At 40.6% G+C, this 22,898-nt stretch overlaps 1 protein-coding gene across 1 annotated transcript in view; it reads left to right on the top strand.

The window, feature by feature from the left end:
• Positions 1-2,224: 2,224 nt before the first annotated feature.
• The window catches only part of gna14a (guanine nucleotide binding protein (G protein), alpha 14a), an 85,770-nt gene continuing 65,096 nt past the window's right edge, over positions 2,225-22,898 (top strand). Inside the window, exon 1 of the mRNA XM_034170410.1 lies at positions 2,225-2,566. Within this exon, the coding sequence (XP_034026301.1) occupies positions 2,446-2,566 (121 nt within the window). The 5' untranslated portion in view covers positions 2,225-2,445. The remainder of the gene's footprint in view (positions 2,567-22,898) is intronic.

Raw genomic sequence — 22,898 nt, 5'->3', positions numbered from 1 at the left:
CAACTAGAATCCAGGCTCTCATTGGAAACTATAGGAAGTGTTTCGAGGCTGTTATTTCTGCAAGAGGAGGATCTACTAAATATTGATGTATTTTTTCTGTTGGGGTGCCCAAATTTTTGCACCTGCCTAATTTTATTTAAAGAATTATTGCACACTTTCTGTAAACCCTAGAAACTTCATTTCACTTCTCAAATATCACTGTTTGTCTGCTATATGATATATTTAACTGATATTGCTGATCCAAACAACTAATGATTTATAATGGAAAATCATGAAAATTATCAGGGGTGCCCAAACCTTTACATACAACTGTATGTATACAAAGTGTCTGATACCTACAATTGAATATGCAATATACAGTGGGATGTGGAATGTGCAATGCAGTTATGCAAAATGCAAGTGTGTACAAAATGTACAGTGATGACATCACTGTACATTTTGTACATGGTTGTGAGTCCTGTCAATTGTTGAGTAGTCTGATGGCAGAGGGGAAGAAATAGTCTTTTAGTCTTGATGTTGTGCATTTCACACTTCTGCACATCTGGCCTGATGGTAGAAGTGTGAACAGTCCGTGTTGTGGGTGGGTGGGGTCTTAGAGTATGGAGGTAGTTCTCTGCGGTGGCAGATGCTCTGCAGAGAGGGAGAGCTGTTGATCCTCGCAGCAGTCTGAACCACTCTCTGCAGGCAACTGTGGTCCACAGCAGTTTTTAGCTGTGACACAGTTACAATGCAGCTGTAGATGTTGCTGAGGATCTTTGGCGACACCATGCCAAACTTCCTCAGTCACCTCAGGAAATATGGCTGTGAGGTGTTTAGTGTCCAGGTGAGGTCCTCACTGATGTAGACACACAGGTATTTAAAGCTGCTCACCCTCTCCAAGCTCCCAGATAAACAGTGATTGATGTCTCCTTCCTCATGTCCACTGTCATCACCTTCATCTTGTCTATGTTGAGGGTGCCATCCTCACACGATGACACAAGCCCGGCCACCTCCCTCCTGTAGGCCGCTTCATCACCTCTGGTGATGCAATGGATCACTGCAGTGTAATCTGTGAACTTCAAGATGATGTTTTCTTTGTGGGAGGGGACACACTCATGGGTGAACAGGGTGTAGAGGATGGGACCGAGGACACATCCCTGCACCGAACACTCCATTTTAATACAATAATTAAGTTAATGTAACTCAAACTTTGAAAAAGTTATAGTCACTTATTTCCATTAATTAAACTAACTCAAAAATTAATTGTTGTCATAACAACTCAGTTCCTTTAAGTGCAATTAAAGTTTTGGGGCATTTAAGTGTTGGTGATGTATTTACTGTGCATTCCACTCAATTATTTTAATTGAGTTTATGTAACGGAGGCCAGCAGGTGTCGCTGTGCATATGTAGTTAGTAAACCTCACTCCCAACAGCTCAAAAGAATTCTCTGGTCACAAGGCCAGAGCCCCGGCTTTTAGTCTTCTGGTTAGAGAGTCCGACTTCCATGCTGGAGATCGTGAGTTTGTGAGGGGCGCGAATGGGCAGAGTCAACAAGTAAACCAACGAATGCATCGAAAAATCTAATCCAAAATGTAATGCAAAATTTTTAGGGAGTAATAAGTCACTTTTTTATTGAAAAACATAAACTAAATTTACATAAATTTAATTAACTATAAATTGTTAAGTTGCTAAAACTTTAACAATTAAATTTGTGAAAATTATTTTATTTAAGTTGGCAAACTCAAATGGTTTAAGGCAATTGGTTTCCTTCAAATGGTTTGAGTTCAACTAACTCATTGAGTTTTACAGTCTGAGGGGTGCCAGTGTTGGTGATGATGCTGGCATGAAGTATCAATCCTGACAGGCTGGGGCCTGCACACTTTTCAAATTGTTGACCTAAATAAACTCAATATTTGTATGTGTGTTCTTTCTAAACCATAACAGTAACATTTCGTACATAAAAAAATTGTTAAATTATGAACAATGATTACAGTTTTCAAATGGGATATTATGAAAAAAGTGAGGAATAAACATAGTGCCACATGGAAAAAAAACTGAACTGTTAATTTAAGGATGTTCGTTGACAGAATGTGAGCCACTCTCATTACTGATGCAGACAGATGACAGAGGTTGACAAGAACGTACCATTTTGTGCGTTTTTATTTGTAAGTGTGGCCCCGCCCTCCTGATGGATAAAGTTCAACAAGTGTCCCTCAGCCTCAGACCAACCTGATCAAACAGGACCTTTCTATGCCTCTAAACACTTTCTTGAGTGTTCACTCGTAAAGTAAACCTTTTTTTTCTGGGATTTTTAAATCACATTGTCTTTCTTTATTGTTTAAATTGCTGTCAGTGGGAGCGGAGAAGGAAACGATGCTGTGCGCGCTGTATCCTCAGTGAGTGCGCGCAGCTGGAACAGACGATCTAAGTGAAGGCGTGAGCAGGTTTCGGGTGACGGGGTGAAGGATGGCGGGCTGCTGCGTGTCTGCGGAGGAGCGAGAGAACCAGAGGATCAACGAGGAGATCGAGAAGCAGCTGCGGAGAGACAAGAGGGACTCCCGCAGGGAGCTGAAGCTGCTGCTCTTAGGTGAGAAGAACACTGCGGCAGCAGGAAGACGTGTCTGAATATTTGTTTTAATCTTTAAGAAACCTGACATATCTTAATCGCATAAATGTGTCATTTTAATTTATTTGAGTGTTTATCCTGCACGAGCAAACTTTGTAGTGTGACGTGAGAGAGAGGAAGGAAAACGCACTGGATATGTTAGAATATTAGCCATGATTTTGTGAATGGATGAATTCAGCGTTGTTTGTTTCTTGTTTCCCCATTGCTGCTCTTTCTCCGGATGTGCCTTCGTGTGCGTTTATATTCCTGAAAGAGTGAGGGCGTGCGTAGCTGTGCGCCATCGTCTGTGCCAAACATTTTACGCGCGTAATGTAAAAGTTCGCGGAAAGGCTGACGCGCATTGGAGGCTTTTTGTTGGAGTGGAGGCGTGTGGATGCTTCCTCTATTGGGTTGGATCCTAAAAAATAAGTCATTTATGAGGCGGAAAAGTCAACCAGAAGGTGTGAATGAGAGGAATTGTTTTGTACAAAGCGTCAGAAAACTTATCTTCATTTCTCACTGGGTCAGCAGGATGACATCATGTCATTCATGGAACCTTCTGATGCCTCGGAAACACAAGTGTGTTTTCTTTTTATAGTGAAGGAGAGTGCGGATCAGCGTGTTTTCCTGGAGCACTTTCAGCAGGTGCAGTGACTACACAGGTGGAAATCGTACAGGGTGGGTTAAAAGGGAACAGGACCACCCCACCCCCCAACACACACACACACACACACACACACACACACACACACACACACACACACACACACACACACACACACACACACACACACACACACACACACACACACACACACACACGTACACTCAATTCCCACCGTCTTAAATGAAGCAAGTTCAGAAATGGAAACTCTTGCACTTCTTTGAACAGCCGTGTGGTTTCTCAGAATGCAAAAGATGGACAATCACGCCCTACACACACACATATATATATATATATATATATATATATATATATATATATATATATATATATATATATATATATATATATATATATATATACACACACACATACATACATACAGTAAAACTTGCATATTGTCACCTTCCTAAAATAATGGTCTAAGTCATGTTTTTGAGAAAACAGAAAGGTAAATAAATGGTAAATGGACTGCATTTATATAGCATTTTTCCATCTGCATCAGACGCTCAAAGCATTTTACAATTATGCCTCACATTCACCCCGATGTCAGGGTGCTGCCATACAAGGCGCTCACTACACACTGGGAGCAATAGAGGAAAAGGCCTTGCCCAAGGGCCCTTAGTGATTTTCCAGTCAGGCAGGGATTTGAACCCATGATCTTCTGGACTCAAGCCCAACACCTTATCCACTAGACATCATTAGTGATTGATTTTAGGAAGCTGACGATATAATGGATTCAGGTGGACCAGTGAATTTTGTCTGTTATAATCAAAATCCGCTAGATGTATAAAATTGATAAAATCAGTTATATGTATGTAACAGATTAGTTACAGTCAGGAAGCGCTGAACGATCTATGGGGAATGTCCAGCACAAATTAGGCTTACATATTTACTTGATTAAATGCCTGGCCTTGAATAGAGGCCTGCCTCATTGAATGGCTGGGTCAAAACTTAGTCTGAAAAAAATAAACACCAGGCATTATTTATGCTTTAAGCTTATGATTTATCTGCTACAACTCCATAACTCTGTGGTCATGCAATGATGTCAACATGTGTATGACCCTTTTAAACTTCTCTGTCATGTTAATGCAATTTATGGCAGGAACAGAGGCTTTTTTCTGGATCAGTTTGTCCTTCAATGAGCTCCACTTGTTGATAGAATTATCATCCTCAAATCAATGTTATTCTCCTCCATGAATTGCGGGTCATTTTAGCATCTTTTTCTGAATCCATGTTGCAAAGTTGGTCATATTTCCAGACTTTTCTGCCAAACGTTCCTCTATTTGATGCATGATTGAAATGTAATTAGCTTGTGAAATGCAGAAACTTTTAAAATATGATAGGAGAGTAAGGAGTGAAAACATAAAAGCCAATGTGCAGCCTTTGTGGTTGCCATCATTTAACAGGTGCACATCAGACTACCGAGGGTTCGCAACCATGCAGAGGGCTCTGATCTAAAGCGGTTGTCTTTGGTTTGCCACACCCAGGGATATGTGTGAAACTTCACACCATATTACAGTGCAGACAGCATGCAGCATTTTGTTAATAATTGCCGGCCTTGAATAAAGGCCTACCTCATTTAGACACCGGGTCTGAGCACAGTTTCAAAAAAACAAATGCCCTGGCTTTTAATCAAGGAAATATGGTACCAACTTTCCTTGAATCGGCGAGTATCAGTGCTGAACTTAATTTCGTACCTCTGTTGCAGCTGGGCATGTCCAGACTGCTCTGTCTGGTAATAATAATAATAATAATGACTTTATTCCAGACTCAAGAGTACATAGATACATGATATGTACATAGGTCCATATCTGGGCAGTTACAAACTTATAGAGAGAAGTCTGTATGTACTATCCGTAACCATTGGGTCCTAATCCTGGACCTATATTTTAAAATGGTGTCAAGAATAGCACATATAATGGGTTTCACAGACTTGTCTAAATGCTGCATGAACTGATATAGCAAATTCCTGATCACAACCTGGCAACACTATATGTTAAAGACTGTGCAGTGTTCTCTGTCTCTCTGTCTCGTTCTCTGTCTCTCTCCCTCTCTCTCTCTCTGTATGTGCATTTTATTATCATTATTTTGAAATTAAACCATTTTCTTAAAACAAACAGACAAAATACAAAATATGGTATTAGGAAAGACTTTTTCCATAATTATATCTTGAAAAATGGGTTGTCCTATATTTGGGTCAATACAGTATATCAATGGTGAAAGTGCAAAACCTCCTATCTTTTATTTTCCATGAAAATGAGGTAGATAGTGGACATGGTACAGGAAGACTTTGTCTACATTTTCTCTCTTTGCCTAAGCTCGATATGCACTGTGCACGAGGAAGTTGCAACATATCAAAACCTCCTATCTTTAAAAGCAGCAAAAAACAAAAGTGCAAAACCTTCCATCTTTTCAGCAAGCATCAGACACCAGGTTGGCAGCACATCTCAATCAACCCATAAGCTTTTAACTATCATATCTCATTTAAAAAAAAAGCTTACAATGGTGATTACTTTTCATAATGAAGCATTTGTAGTGGAACAGCTTTGTTTAGAAAACAAAAGTGCAAAATCTTCTATCTTTAAAATCAGCAAAAAGCAAAAGTACAAAACGTTCCATCTTTTCAAAAGTGAAAGTGCAAAACCTTCTATCTTTTCAGCAAGCATCAAACAACAGGTTGGCAGCACATCTCAATCAACCTGTAAGCTTTTTACTATCATATCACATAAAAAAGCTGACAATGGCAATTATTTTTCATAATGAAGCATTTGTAGTGGAAAAATTTTGTTTCGAAAGCGAAAGTGCAAAACCTCCTATCTTTTGGAATAGCCTTCAGACAACAACAATTGAATGCGGCATCCCTGCTTATAGACGTTTTTTCAATTCCTTTACCCAGGAATCTCACTAGAAATCAGGTAAGAGTCTGATTTATTTTATAGGTAGCATATATTTTGCCAGATACGGCAAACATGCACCTAGCGATATTTGACTGGATCTCCTCGCTGATTGGCTAGTTCAAATGACGTCATCGTAGAGGGCATTTCAACATGGCGGCACCCTCGGCATTGAGTGTTGGTGCTAATTTTTCATCTTTAAATGCTGAGTGTTGGTGCTAATTTTTCATCTTTAAATGCCGTTTTGGGTGCCATAAAGTCGTTTTGGAACAGAAAATCACCTATTGAGGATTCTCGGACACTAATAGCAGCTCAAAAATGTGGCATAGCTGTGCCCGAAATTATTTCCACCATGTGACGAAAATTATTTCCACCATGCCGGAAATGATTTCCACCACCGCGCCCAAAATGATTTCCACCGGCGCTTTTCGCCACGCGGTGGAAATAATTTCGGGCATGGTGGAAATAATTTTTGCAGTCTTGGTAATTTTCTGTGTAGGGTGAGGATGATAAATGGTAAATGGACTGCATTTATATAGCGCTTTTCCATCTGCATCAGATGCTCAAAGCGCTTTACAATTATGCCTCACATTAACCCCGATGTCAGGGTGCTGCCATACAAGGCGCTCACTACACACCGGGAGCAATAGGGGATTAAAGGCCTTGCCCAAGGGCCCTTAGTGATTTTCCAGTCAGGCGGGGAATTGAACCCATGATCTTCTGGACTCAAGCCCAACACCTTAACCACTAGACCATCACCTCCCCCTGATAAACAACTTTTTTTTTTTATTTGGCCTTAAGTGGCCTCATTTTGTGTAGCTAACATGATAAAACATTCAAAATGCCATGGTAAACGGAAATAATCTCTTAGATTTGTGATTTCTAAAACCTGCAAATCCAAGACAGAATAAAAACGAAAATACAAAAGTCCACGTCGGCACGTGTGTTTATCCTGTTTTTTCTCTGTCAGTGTCATGTCTGCAAAACCATCGATCAGTCCACCCCTGAAAGTAGTGAATGGTAAAATATGCCAATTTTCAATAATGAAAATCACTAATATTGAGCTATTATCATGAATGTGAAATAAGGAGATCTTAAACTCCGATCACCTTTAAGTTCCCGCCCGACCACGGCCGTTCCATTGTGAATAAATTTAGATGGCTGGCAAAACAGTGTAAGCCATGTATGGCGAAATATCATCCAGTTCAACTTTGCTGGAGTTGATTCATCACAGGTTCTGGTACCGATGACGTCATTTGAATTAGCCAATCAGATAGGAGATCCAGCAAAACATCGCTAGCTGTAAGTTTGCCATGTCCACCAAAATATCCACTGCCTATTTTATAATGAAACATTTGTGCACAAATTTTTCACTTGGAATTCCCAAAATTCTGTAAAATTAGCACATTTGAAAATATTTGTTGACGGTTCATTGTAATATCACAGCAATAACAAACTACTTGGAAACTCTTAATTGTCGGTATTCCCACTGATTATGTACATACATGTGGTGCAAGATTATTTAGTCTGGTGAAATTAACAGGGGCTAGGTTGTTCAGAGATCTTTCATAATAAGTTTTAAACTGCATATATAAGATGAAAGTGTTGTGAAAGTGTCGTGACACGGACCCACAACAGGGGGCGTTAATGAACGGACAATGGATAAGCCAAAAAGTAACAATTTAATGTTGTGAATCACACAACGACGTACAGACAATAACAATACAGTGACTGTCAATCATACACCAGGTGACGTGTGGGCAGGCTCGACGATAGAAGACGCCTGGCGAGAGAAAAGCCGGATCCACACAGCTTCCACCGCCAACGGAGCTGAAGAACACCGGAGCCGCAAAGCCCTGCGCCCCAGGTGGCCGCTGTCTTCAGCAGTCAGACCTGGTACTGCTGGCAGAGAACAGAGACAGTCCAAATGAGTGTGAGGTCACACACTCAGTAATCCCACAGTCTGTATTCAGTAAAGGAGGGAGAACCTCCACCTCCAATCACACACTCGTGCAGCTCCTGTCTAACCACTTATCTGGTTGGAGTGTGAAGCGAAGCCGTCGCTGATCACACCAAACGCCAATCCCACAGATAAGGACACACCACAGGAAAACGGCTGCAAAGAAATACAGATTATTACTCAATGTTTTGAGTCAGCAGAGAAAGTTACCTGATTGGTAGTTGATTTCTCGGCGGGGAGGTGGAGTTGCAGTCCGGCCTTTATGGTGGTGGTGATGAGTAGTGGATGAGTGACAGCTGGTACGGATGATGAGTGACAGCTGTCACTCCTGGTCGCTCCGACACCCTCTCGTGCTTGAAGCCCGCACTTCAAGCAGGGCGCCATCTTGTGGTGGTGGGCCAGCAGTACCTCCTCTTCAGCGGCCCACACAACAGAAAGTACAAAACCTATCTTTTAAGGATAGTTGTGATTGTGCAATATTTGTGATTGTGCATGCAACATTGGAGGACATATAGTGTAAATATTTGAAAGGATCTTTAAAAAACACTAATTTCATCATATTTAAAAGAATGCATAGTGATATTATTAATTATTTATAACAGGAAAATTTGTTTTATCATAATCCTTACTGGGTAGCGAGAACCAGTTCTTTTCGAGAACCGTTAACAAATTATTTGATCCACCGATATCAATAGCCTTTTTGCTTAATGATTCCCTTATCGGTCCTTCAGAGCAGCTGTTGTTTTTTTTAAGGTGTTTGTCGGGGAAATGATAATTTCTCTACGTTGATTACAGACCCTGCAGTGGGTCTGTAATCAACCATTTCTGTAACAGCTCCACTTTGAAGCTTGAACCAACGAAGCAGTGCTCTGACCCGCTGCTTCGTTGATTCCTTGCTTTGCTGCTTTTTAGAAGCGGCAAGTCCGCTTCTTAACTCCTCTCAAAGCCATTTAAAGATAGCAATCATGGTTCACTTTTGTGCGGATTAAAGTCACTAACTAGGACTCTTGTCTGGTTGCTGGCAAGAAACGAGAATTGTCCTCTGTTCCGTTCGCACAGCTCCAAATGCTGCGCTGCTCTCTGCCGAGTCAAGTTAGAGTCCGGTCAGAATTAACTGCTTCAAAGTGAATCCGTTTTAAATTAAATGACACCTCTTTCCAAACACTGTAAAACAGATAATAAACTACAATTGACCAAAACGTTTTTTTCCTCCAAAAATGAGACAGCCTGCGTTCTTGATGAATTACATCCTGACGTGCAGCACGGCTGAGTTCAGCTCAGCTCAGCGCTATGGAGTGACATTCATGCCATTAATGTCTGAAAGGAAATGCTTTTGACAAAAACTGCAGATTGTTTATTTCTATTTAAGTCCAGAGTTCAAGGATCCACCTTGTAGAGTTTATTATGTCCAGAGATTAAGGATCCAGTGACTAATTTCATATTTATTTACTTTAAGACTCAATAAAATGTTGTTGACATAGAAAACCTGTAAAGCCTACTTTTAGTACACAGAAAATTCACAAGAGGTATCAGTAAGGGAATCGACAAGGAATTGGATCGATAAGCGGAATCGATAATGGTATCAATATCGATAAAATCTTATCAATACCCATCCCTAATCCTTACTGTAAAATTTTAGAAAAATTCATAACAATTGTTTCCAAATGCTGTCATATCTACTGTCTTCTTGATTGTAAAATACTTCTTTTCCTGGTTATATCTTTTAGAAAGATGGCTAAAAATGAACTATAGCAGACTAAATGTGACGTCACGACCTAACACTGATGCTAACGCTGATGCTGATCATGATGATGACGTCATGATAGAATGTGCTTGCCATTGATTGATTGATTGATGGGACGATGCAGTTATTATAATATGGTCATATGATGTTGGTCCAAAATGCTGCAGTTTTCTTGAAAGATTTTGACAGGAAAGTGGTAAAATACATGATTATTGTATTATCTAATGTTTTTGATTTGGGATTCCAGAATACTACTGGTTGTCCACTTCTGGTTGCGATGTCTGACAAGTGGACTAGTTGTCATAGCACATTCCTCTTTGTTAATCAAAAATGGTGTTCTCAAACCATTATGACAGGTTGAAATCTAAAACAAATTAATAGGTTTACCACAGAATACTCATACAGATGTAAAATTCATGTATGTAAAATATACTTATTCTAAACATTACACTTAAAATTCACAACTGTTACTTTGAAGACCACCTCTTATTTTTACTGGTGCTTTCATACATTTTCAGAATCTGAAAGTGCAAAACATGTCTTTTGTGGAGCAAAGGCCATTGTTGAAGATGTCTACCTCGCTTTAGAAAAATAACTGGCGGATTTAAGCCTATCCAATCACTTTCAGAGTCCAAGATATCATTTTGTTTTTGGTCATTTTCTCAAAACATGCCAGAAAAAAAAATTAGGAGGTTTTGCACTTCCGCCATTGATATAGAATAATAGTAAGAAGGATTTCCTCCATATACATTGAATACAGGTACAATTTTGACTGCATTTTTTGTGTCCTCTTGAAGAACTGGTCTTCAGAAATATTTCTGACATGAAATTTTCCCCCATGAATGGTTAACAATGTGGTCCAGTCTTTCATAGCTGACATGTTCTGCCTTCACATGTTGGCTGTTGAAAAAAAATTTGACACAAAAGCCAACCTTTGTCACCGCAGCAGTGTGGGAGCACTTCAGGGACACGAGTCACCACTGAATCTTCAGTCAGTGGTGTGTTTGAAAGCCACAGCTAGCTGCTGCAGGCATATCTCATGCAAAAGTCATGCAAATCCATAGACCAGTAAGTAACAAACCACTGCTTCACCACCACTGCTCTCTGACAAAAGGTTTCATATTAACTATATATATATATATATATAAGTATGTACGTGTGTGTACCTGGAAAGTATTCACAGCGCTTTATTTCTTCCACATTTTGTTATGTTACAGTGTTATTCCAATGTGGAATAAAAAAAAATCCCTCAAAATTCTACTCACTAGACCCCATAATGACATCAGGAAAAAGTTTTTTTTTTTTTTTTTTTTTTGCAAATTTATTAAAAATAAAAAAGTAAGAGAACACATGCACATAAGTACAACCCCATTTCTCAATGAAGTTGGGACGTTGTGTAAAATGTAAATAAAAAGAGAATACAATGATTTGCAAATCCTCTTCAACCTATATTCAGTTGAATACACTATAAAGACAAGATATTTAATGTTCAAACTGATAAACCTTATTGTTTTTGTGCAAATATTTACTCACTTTACTCACTAAATGGATGCCTGCAACACGTTTCAAAAAAGCTGGGACAGTGGTATGTTTACCACTGTGTTACATCACCTTCCCCCCCGTGATGTGACCCTTGATTAGCGTAAGCAGGAATAGAAAATGAATGAATTAATGAACCTACAGTTCTTGTTATACCTTCATGTAGGCATTTTTCAACATTTTCATATTTTTCACTTATTACAAAGGAAGTATTTATGTTATTGTGAGAGTAATATATCGTAATATATAATCAGAAAGACACAGATAAGACTAATGTTGTACATCTTTGACAGATGTACAGTCGTGTCCATAAGAATTTGGACAGTGTCACAGTTTTTTGGAATTTTGCCTCTGTACACAACAATGGAGTTGAAATGAAACATTGTTCTCTTTAATTCAAGGGGTTCAATAAAATTGTTGCATTGGCCATTTAGAAATTACAGTTATTTGCATAAATAGTGCCTCCATTTTCAGAGACCACAAATAATTGGTCAAACTAAATATAAGGAATATATTCAATTTTGAGGCAGAACTTCAGAAAGGTGGAGATGACATTCTCCTGGTATTTCAATCAAGCATGAAGTGCTCTGTGGGAGTGGTTGTATTATGTTGTTGTCCTATGTCACCTTCTCCACATATTGCCAAGAGTGACCACAGAGCCAGCAGGACTTTCTGATGAGCTTTGTATGTCTGCTGGGGTCATCGGTGTTTACAATCTTAAAATTAAATTTCAAATTTAAATTAAAATTTTTTTCCATTTTTTCCACATCAACAAGGACAAACTGGCTTATGGACAAACCAGTGTATTATTGTTGTGTGCCAAATTCAAGAATATTGGTTAGAAAATATAATTTTCTGCAAAATTAGGTTTGTTCCTTTCCCACATACAGTGAATGAGGAACTCCCCATATTGGCACAATGAAGTGTTTGTCCCAATGTCTGGTAAAAATTCAACCATTCTGTCATTCTTTAATGAGAGGAAACAAGGATTTCAGGTGAGTTTAATTCATCAGCGAGCAGTAGTCACACTTGGAAGCTAACACACGTGACATTAGGGTGGTCCTCTACAGTATGCCAAAAATAAAGGTGCTTCCTCTAAAAGCTGCTGCAATTCCACACCAGAACAGAAAATATTCATGTTGTCTGCAAATAACACAAATATTATTACCTTTAATAGCCTACAGTGCATCCAGAAAGTATTCACAGCGCTTCACTTTTTCCACATTTTGTTGTGTTACAGCCGTATTCCAAAATAGATTGTTTTCCTGAAAAAAGATTTTTTAGATTTTTGCAAATTTATTAAAAAAAACCCTAATAAATCACAACAGTAAAATCACCAGTGTAAAACTAATGCTGACAGTGTTAAATTAACACTGACAGTGAACATATGGTCCCACTGACCAGATTAGGACCGTATGTACACTGGCAGTGTTACTTTAGCACTGGTGATTTTACTGTGCATGTACATACATATTCACAGCCTTTGCCATGAAGCTCAAAATTGAGCTCAGGTTCCTCCTGATTCCACTGATCATCCTTGAGATGTTTCTACAGCTTAATTGGAGTCCACCTGGGGGTAAATTCAGTTGACTGGACACGAATTGGAAAGGCACACGCCTGTCTCATATAAGGTCCCACAGTTGACAGTGCATGTCAGAGCACAAACCAAGCATGAAGTCAAAGGAATTGTCTGCAGACCTCTGAGACAGGATTGTCTCGAGGCTCAAATCTGGGGAAAGTTACAGAAACATTTCTGCTGCTTTGAAGGTCCCAATGAGCACAGTGGCCTCCAACATCTGTAAATGGAAGAAGTTTGGATTCACCAAGGCTCTTCCTAGAGCTGGCTGCCTGTCTAAACTGAGCAATCATGAGAGGAGGACCTTAGTCAGGGAGGTGACCAAGAACCCTATGGTCACTCTGTCAGAGCTACAGCATGCCTCTGTGGAGAGAGGAGAACCTTCCAGAACAGGGGTAGGCAACCTGTTCCAGAAAGAGCCATGAGGGTGCAGGTTTTCTTTGCAGCCACTGACTCCACCAGGTGATTTCACTGATTAACTGATTCCATCTGCTCAAAGTGATATTAACCAGTAAAATCACCTGGTGGAGTCAGTGGCTGCAAAGAAAACCTGCACCCTCATGGCTCTTTCTGGAACAGGTTGCCTACCCCTGTTCCAGAAGGACAACCATCTCTGCAGCAATCCACCAATCAGGCCTGTATGGTAGAGTGGCCAGATGGAAGCCACTCCTTAGTTAAAGGCACATGGCAGCCTGCCTGGAGTTTGCCAAAAGGCACCTGAAGGACTCTCAGACCATGATAAACAAAATTCTCTGGCCTAATGAGACAAAGATTGAACTCTTTGATGTGAATACCAGGCGTCATGTTTAGAGGAAACCAGGTACCATCCCTACAGTGAAGCATGGTGGTGGCAGCATCATGCTATGGGGATGTTTTTATAGAGGCAGGAACTGGGAGACTAGTCAGTATTGAAGCAAAGATGAATGCAGCTATGTACAGAGAAATCTCAGACTGGGGTGATGGTTCATCTTTCAGCAGGACAATGACCCTAAGCCCACAGCCAAGATATTAAAATAGTGGCTTCCGGACAACTCTGTGAATGTCCTTGAGTGGCCCAGCCAGAGCCCCATCCAACCTGATGGAGCTTGAGAGGTGCTGCAAAGAGGAATGAACAAATCTACCCAAACATAGGTGCACCAACCTTGTGGCATCATATTCAAGGAGACTTGAGACTGTAACTGCTGTCAAAGGTGCATCAACAAAGGATTAAGTAACGTGTCTGAATATTTATGTACACGTGATTTCTTAGTTTATTTTTTTTTTAAAAAATTGCAAAAATAATTAAAAAAAAAAAGCGCAACCTTTTCCATGTTGTCATTATAGGCTGCTGTGAGTAGAATTTAGAGGGAAAAAATGAATTTGCTCCATTTTGTAATAAGGTTGTAACATAAAATGTGGAAAAAGTTAAACGCTGTGAATACTTTCTGGATGCATGATACATATGTGATTAATATACATGGTAAACATGTTTGGCCCTAAGACCGACCCTTGATGTATCCCCAGTTAATATTCATGAATCTAAATTTATATTGGTGTATTTGTACAAATTGTTGTTTGTTAAGTAAATAGCTCTGTAACCAATCGAAAACAACACCTCGGAAACCATACTTCTCCATTTTACTAATCAATATATCATGATTGACAGTTAGATTGAAGCCACTGCTCACATGAAGAGACGTAACAGCCGCATTACAGACCTTGGATTGGTGGACACAGCTGATATATCACTTTAAACTTCACAGATGATGCTGGATTAAACTCTTTATGAAGTGGACACCAGCCACCCCCCACCCCTCCCATCTTCCAAGACACTTGACTTGTAAAGAAGGTGCATTCAAATGCAGATGATTTGTCTAAGCTACTATGTACTTGCTGAGTTTTCACAATGCCATGCAAAACAGCAGCGGCCTGGGTACGTGGTGACGGCACGCAGCCACACACAAGTTTAACACACTTCACTAAGAAAAGACAAAAACCTGTGCGTACAGATTCATAAACATCTGCTGGTATTCTCAAGCGCATGTGCACAAGCACAGAGACTTCATATATTCATGTGTGTGTTAGCTCACATTTGTTTAACAAATGGAGTGCCACATGTGGGGTGAATGAGGGAAATTAGGACTTTGTGATGTAAGAACTGAACAAGAATGTGTGAGAAACAGTCCAACTCTTTATAACACGATCATTATGTCACACCGTGGTCTACGTAGCACGTGGGACATTCCGTTTTCATGGTAGCATTTGTATGTAACACATTCTTGTGAATTTGATTGATGCTAGTACATGTAGACACTTGATACTTAAGCCGTGAATACCCCATGGGAAGTAGATGAGCTCCCCATGGGCTGTATATATTTTGTGGGGGGTTTTTATGCATATCTTTAGTATTTTAAGGACAGACAGGAGAAATCTCTGTGGCTCTGCATATGCCCAAGTTTGTGTGAAACTGTTATTATTGTGGCAATTATTGTGATTGATACAGAGAACCATGTGTATCATTTTTTGAATAAGAATAAGATGGCCAGTTTTAATGTTGTTAGATTTCATCCAATCAGCATAACTGCAAGAATTTTTTATAGAAATGTCTCTAAGGAGGGCCATTTGAGATGACTTCCAGTGTGGAGTTAGATATACGCAGCTCTGTAGAGAAACTAATGCCTGTAATGTGGATGAAATTGTCTTGTGAACATAACTTATTACCGACACATGGTGGACACTTCAAACACAGGTACACCCCGTGGAGGATATGAGCTGATTTCCAATTATGCTCTGCCTCCGCTGATCCACACAAAGAAGTGGCCATTGTCTTCAGCTGCTCATCAAATTGGGGGATTTCAGCCAAAGGTAACTGGAAAGATGTTTTTCAAATCATTCATTGTGCCTGTGTGGACTATATGGATAGGGCAGCAGTCAGAAGTCACTATTTCCACATTTCCTGTAGTTCTTGACCATGTTTGCACACTGCAGCAGGGATTTTGATCCACTTCTCCATACAGATCTTCTCCAGATATTTCAGGTTTGGAATTTCAGCTCCCTCCAAAGATTTTCCATTGACTTCAGTTCTCTAGACTGGCCAGGTTACTCCAGCACCCTGAAATGCTTCTTGAGCCACTCCTTAGTTGCTCTGGCTGTGTGTTTCAGGTCATTGTCATGCTGGAAGACCCATACCAAAACAAAAATCCGCACAACCTGAGTGCTCCAATGCAAAAAGCTTTATTTGGACACCAATAATAGCAATGACATTTCAGGCGCTGCCCTTCTTCGGACATATTTTGTTTTGATATTTGTGTCATTTTTGATCCAGCACGCTGTTTAATGCTGCGTTCACACTGGGCGCGACCACACGCCACAAATTCCACAACATGCGACGGACGCGCCACCATCGCCCGGTGTGTAGCTCTGCTTTCGCTGCGAAAATTCACCCCAGTGCATCATCAAATAGGAGGAGCTTCCATTCCGCTCGCCGGCTCCAGTTGTTAGTCAAGTTAACATGACGGACCTTGATCACATGGAGCGAGTTGCTGTGCTCTTAACTGTTGTGGAAAGCTGACAAACGTCACCAGCGGCGCCGTCCCTGGGTTCACAACGTCCTCATGGTGAGTTTCATTATTTGCTGCAGCAGCTGCATCTGGATGAAGGCCGCTTTCAGCGGTCCTTCCACCTCTGCAGGACCCAGTTTGAGGACCTCCTGTCCCGTTCACGCGTGCACATGTAAACAATTTAAAAAAACACTCCGCTGCCCCTGCTTGCTCTTCCCCCAACAATTCTGTCATAATTGTGTTATAAACCAGTCATCATTTGTTTTATTATACATCTGTGTAGTTAATAAATAAAATAATCTTCATGGACGATTCGCTCGCGCGCGCACGTGACAAAAAGAAAAAACTCTCCGCTGCCTGCTGCGGGGCTGCTGCTCGCTCTTCCCCCCAAAACTCTGTCATAATTGTGAAATAAAGGACAAAAGGGACATAAGTCCTGCTCACAGGCTGGCTACCAGAGACAGGACATGTTCACATCCAACTCAGTCAAACTCCAGACATCTCCACGTCACTACATATCCAGTCCCTGATTGGTCATTGTGGCGCGACAAGACGAAAAAGTTCAGATTTTTCAACGCGACGTGACGCAACGCAATATCGTGCTACAAACATGCCAATCGCTCAAAATCGCTTCACTCGCGTCGCTTCATTCGCATCCATCGCATCGCGTTGCGTGGCTTGGCGTCACAACGCCTCCTTCCATAGGGATTACTCGGCAACCTGTCGCTGCTGTCGCTCGCATCGCGCCCGGTGTGAACGCGGCATTAGACATTGCTCTTTTGAAAAAAATGACGGGCCACTGGCCGATTTGAGGAAAGTGGGACTGGAGTAATATACCTGATTAAAAGCCCGCCCGTTTATTTTTTTCACACCATGCTCAGACTCGAACCCACAGCCTGACGTGCACCTGTTAAATCAGACACAAAAGGCTGTGGTTTGACACTTTTCTGCTTTCACTCCTTCATCCGCCATTATATTTTAATAGTTTTTGCAGTGCGCACGCTGATTACAAATGGATCGAAAAGTCTGCAACTTTACAACACAGAGTTTGAAAAAGAGGAAATTATACAGTTTACCTCTGAATTAGAGGAGGTGACTGTAGAAAGAAAAGCTTGTTGAGGGTCAAATTAGTCCAGAATAAAGCATAATCCAGTTACGGAGAACTTTAAAACTGTCATGCACGTTGGCGTCATGACACGGAGTTACAGAGCTGCAGAAGCATAAATCAGGCTTTAAATGAATTAAATAAATCATCATAAATTGTAAATTTATGTAAATCTGATATCTTAACTATTTTTATATTTATTTTGATAGTACCTGTACCTGGATGTGTTGCTGTATGTGGTTAAATGATTTTTAAAAATGTTGAAAACATAAAAGCTTAATTCAGTAGTTCAGCACAGTTGGAAACAAAATGGCGCCATGTTCTTAGTTGACATTATTCTCCTCAATCAAGGGACTCTAGTCAAAGGGAAACAAGGTATGACAACAATAAATCAAACATGAGGTAACACTGGAATCAACTACGAGAAAAAGCAACAAAGCACAACATTCAGGCAATGAACGAGAGGTACGCGTGTATAAATTCACAGAGAGGTGATCACACAAATGGGAGACAGGTGAGGGTAATCGCTGACTGACAAGAGCTGGGGAGAGACACAGGAAGAAATTTAACAAAACACACAATTAAACTGTGACCAAAATACAAAAATCAGGAAGAACTAATTACAATAAATACAGAAACAAAATCATGATCAAATAAACACAGGAATGAAACACAGAATAAAACCAAACTGTAATAATTCCAGAACTGCAGAACTTTTAAATAAACATTAAAACATACAAGGGTACAGACACCAGACACAGACATGAAAACCCACAAGAACCCCAGTTAATAACAACACCAGGAACAGTCACTATGGGGTGGCAGCAGATAAAGGCAGACAGATAAGATCATTACAGGTGCCTTTTTTGGCAAGGAAAGGTTTTTAGGCCCTGCCTTTGCAAATAATGCTGTGATATTTGGGGACTCAATGGATATCTTGATTGCAGCACTACTAGAGAAGCAGAGTGAGGATTCAATGTTTGGATTTGCGATTGTCCTGGATCAAGACTAAGATCCAGGCTTTTAATGTGGTGAAACAGTCAAACTCATGGTGCCATTTTGGGTAGAGACATTCATTTATCTTGGCAGTGACATTTATACCACTGGATCGGTCTTTGAGATGCTTATGCAGAGAGCTTATGCAGTTATGATGTTGCTGGACAGAGGTGTTTGGCAATGCCAATATATTTGCAGGAGATACGTTTGTCTGGGTTGTTGCCATCCAGGACCCAAGCTAGTTCTGTAGTGTGGTGGATACAGAAAGCAGTGGCACCAATGCATGCTTCCAGACCATTGGGATATACACTAATCGGCCACTTCATTGAGTTCACCTTGCTAGTACTGGGGTGAACTCCTTTTTTCCTTCAGAACTGCCTTAACAGGCTTAACTGTTTGTGTCACAGATTGGGCAAGGTTCTGGAAATATTCCTTAAGATTTTGGTCAGTATTGACATGGTAGCATCACATGATGGTTTCCACACCTTTAAAACACGAACAGGATTTGAATTGTTGATACAAGGTAGGATGGACCCATGCTTTGACGTGGTTTTCACCAAATTCTGACCGTACCAGCTGTATATTGCAGCAGAGGTTGAGACTAATCACATCAGGCAACATTTTTCCAATCCAACATTGTCGAATTTTGTTTACCCCGTGATCATTGTCACATCAGTTTCCTGTTTATAACTAAAAGGAATGACACCCAGTTAGCTGCTATTGTAGTGGGCATCTGCCCTGAGATATTATTCTGCATAACTTGATTCTAATGAGTGAATATTGGAATTACTGGTGCCTTTATACCAGGTTGAGCCAATCTGGTCCTCTGTGATCCTCTGTGATCTTTGTCATCAACAAGGTATTTGTGCACCGACATCTGCCACTGCTTACTGGATGATTCTTGTGTTTTGTAGAGATGGTTGTTCATGAACTTCTCAGTTGAACAGCAGTTTATGTAATGCTCAAACCAGCCTGTCTAGGACCAATGACCATGCAATGTTCAAAGTCACTCACGTCATCTTCCTTCTCCATTCTGATGTTTGGTTCCTCTTGGTCATGTCTACATGCCTAAATGCATTTAGTTCAGGCCATGTGACAAGCAGAGGTGTCAAATCTGGCTTCAGAAAGTAAAAGTCCAACCACATATTTGTTCCATCTTCCCAATAAACCAGCTGATTGTAATTAGTTCAGCTCTTCAGGCAGGTGGATGAGCTAATTATTCAGATCACCTGTTTTAGGTGCACAGGTAGAAGCAACAATTGGGAGGGTTTTACTTTCTGAAGCCGGATTTGACACCTCTGGTGACAGGTGGCCAAACAGATATTTGCTTTCATGATCAGTTGAACCAGAACACCTACAGTACTATGAAGCAGCTGGTGAGTGTTCAGTATAAACCATTCATCCCGCATCTTCAACAATCTGCCTAATTCATAACTGAAACTAGATGGCACATATCAACAGGATATCTCAAAATTTCTGAATGTTTTTCAATTCAATTTGGTGGAAATGTGGGCCTGGAGACAAAGGTAAGTTGCCAAAAGAGTTTGAGGTGAGTGATCTGTCGGACCGGACAGAGTGTATCCTAGACTCTTGAAAGTCTGTGCAGCTGAACTGGGTGAGCCTTTACAGCATGTCTTCAACCTCAGCTTACATCTTGAGAGGGTACCAACTTTGTGGAAGACATCATGCCTCATCCCTGTTCCAAAGAAGTTACATCCCAGTGAACTGAATGACTTTAGGCCTGTTGCTCTAACATCTCACATCATGAAGACAATGGAGCAGCTATTACTGCACCTTCTCAGACTCCCAGTCAGCCATGCACTCGATCCACTACAGTTCGCGTACCAGGAAAAAGTAGGAGTGGAAGATGCTATCATCTATCTATTGCACAGAGCTCATTCATACCTAGACAGAGGAAATGGTGCTGTGAGAATCATGTTTTTTTTTCCAGTACCTTTCTTCTTCTTCATCTTCTTCACCTTTATTTAACCAGGTAAAAAACTCATTGAGATTAAAATCTCTTTTTCAAGAGTGACCTGGCCAAGATGGCAACACAGAAGAAAAGTAGTTACATCAAACACAAGACACACACATTCAAGAAACAGAATTGCAATACATAGTTACAGAACACAATTACACAGTCCAGTTGTCCTTAACTCTCTGTCCTTTATGATTGTTTTAAATTCTCCCAAAGTTACAAGATGTGTCAATTTGAGGTCCTTCTGCAAAATATTCCATGTGGACGGGGCAGCAACTTTAAAAGCCTTTTTGCCCAATTCAGTTCTGACTCTTGGGACCTGCATCAGTATAACGTCCTGAGAGCGCAGGCCATAAGCGCTGAGGTTTCTACACATATATGAACACAAATATGAAGGCAGAAGTCCAAGAATACATCTATAAATAAAAATCAGCCAATGAGAGCGTCTACGAACAGACAAGGATGAACAATGTGCAGCGGCATATAATGAGCAGTGATGTACACGATAACTGCAGCCAGTAATAAAACGTAATGCACAATGGTATACAGCATCCAGTTTCAATAAAAACTGGTGAGGAGCATTCATAAAAAGCAAGTCTCCATAGTCCAACAAGGGCAGAAAGACTGTGGTGATCAGTTTTTTTCTAGCTTGCAACGAAAAACATGATTTATTTCTAAAAAAGAAACCCAGTTTCAATTTCAGTTTAAAAACAAGTTTATCAATATGCGATTTAAAAGACAAGTTCTCATCAATTAAGATGCCCAAGTATTTGTAAGATGTGACCTTTTCAATTTCTGCTCCGTAAATGGTTGACAACTTAGGAATGGGAAATGGAAGCTGCTTGCCATTTGAAAACAGCATAGTTTGTGACACTTTTAACACCATTCAGCAATGACAGATAAGCTGCTGCAGATGAGGGTAGACCCACACCTAGTTTCATGGATAACACGCTACCACACCATGAGACCACAGTTTGTGAGGCTGAAGGACTGTGTCTTTGGGACTGTGATCAGTAGTACGGGTGCTCCACAAGGAACTGACCTCTCTCCTGTTTTGTTCACCCTCTATACGTCAGATTTCAGTTACAACACTGAGCTATGCCACATGCAGAAGTTTTATGATGATACAGCTATTGTGGTATGTATTCGGGATGGACAGGAAGGGGAGTACAGGAATCTGGTGAAGGGCTTTGTTGAGTGGTGCAGAGCAAACTATCTGCAATTGAACACTTCCAAGACCAAGGAGATGGTGGTGGATTATAGGAGGTCTAGATCCCCTTCACTCCCACTCTCCATCGAGGGGGTCAATGAGCAAGTTGTTCAGACCTATAAGTGCCTGGGACTGCACTTGGACAATAAACTGGACTGGACAGCTAACACAGATGCACTCTACAAAAAAGGGCAGAGTCGACTTTATTTTCTTAGAAGGTTGGGGTCCTTTAACATCTGCAGTAAACTCCTACTGATGTTTTAGCAGTCTATCATCGCCAGTGTTCTCTTTTATGCTGTGGTATGCTCGGGCGGCAATGCCAAGAAGAAGGACACTGGACGTATTGACAGACTGGTGAGAAAAGCTGGCTCTGTGGTTGGCACTGAGCTGGAGTCCTTAGCGTCGGTAGCTGAGAAAAGGACCCTCAGCAAACTGCTGTCAATCATGGCCACCCCTTACACAGCACACTAAACAGGCAGAGAAGCCTGTTCACTGTCAGATTGCTCTCTCTGTCATGTTCAACAGAAAGGTTGAGGAAATCCTTTGTTCCGTGGGCCATTCAGCTTTTTAACTTTTCCCTCAAGGAACGGGCAAACATGGATTATTGGGTTTGAGTTTCTGACTTTTTAATATTTATTTATTTATTAGAATTTTTAATGCTTGGAGATACTTACTTACTGTGTTTTTTAAGATTCATTCTTATAAACCTATAGTATGGACATAGTGACTCACCCTATGCATTGCTCCCCTACTGGTGCATTTACAGTGATTGAACGGGGAACGTACCCTCACCATGAATGTCCACTCTTAAGGTGTTTGTGCTTTTTCCTTGTCTTTGTGTGTGTTGAATGTACTGTATAAGTATGTGTCTTGAGTTACGGGGTGTTTAAATTTCCTTTTGGATCATTAAAGTATCTATCTATCTTATGTAGATGTAAAGCTAACTGTACTTTCATTTGCAGACATACGTTTACATACACCTTGTGTTATGTGCCGACGCGGGTTGAGGAGCGGACCTGCGTCTGACTGAACCCAGCGCTAAATAACCAGAAAGCGGTTCCAAAAAACAAAACAATTTTATTATCCCCCTCTTGTGCAAAACTCGG

The sequence above is a fragment of the Thalassophryne amazonica genome, chromosome 5 (genome assembly GCF_902500255.1).
Source record: "Thalassophryne amazonica chromosome 5, fThaAma1.1, whole genome shotgun sequence".
NCBI lineage: Eukaryota > Metazoa > Chordata > Actinopteri > Batrachoidiformes > Batrachoididae > Thalassophryne > Thalassophryne amazonica.
Note: the sequence above shows the minus strand (reverse complement) of the source record. Positions and strands in the feature narration are given on the sequence as shown.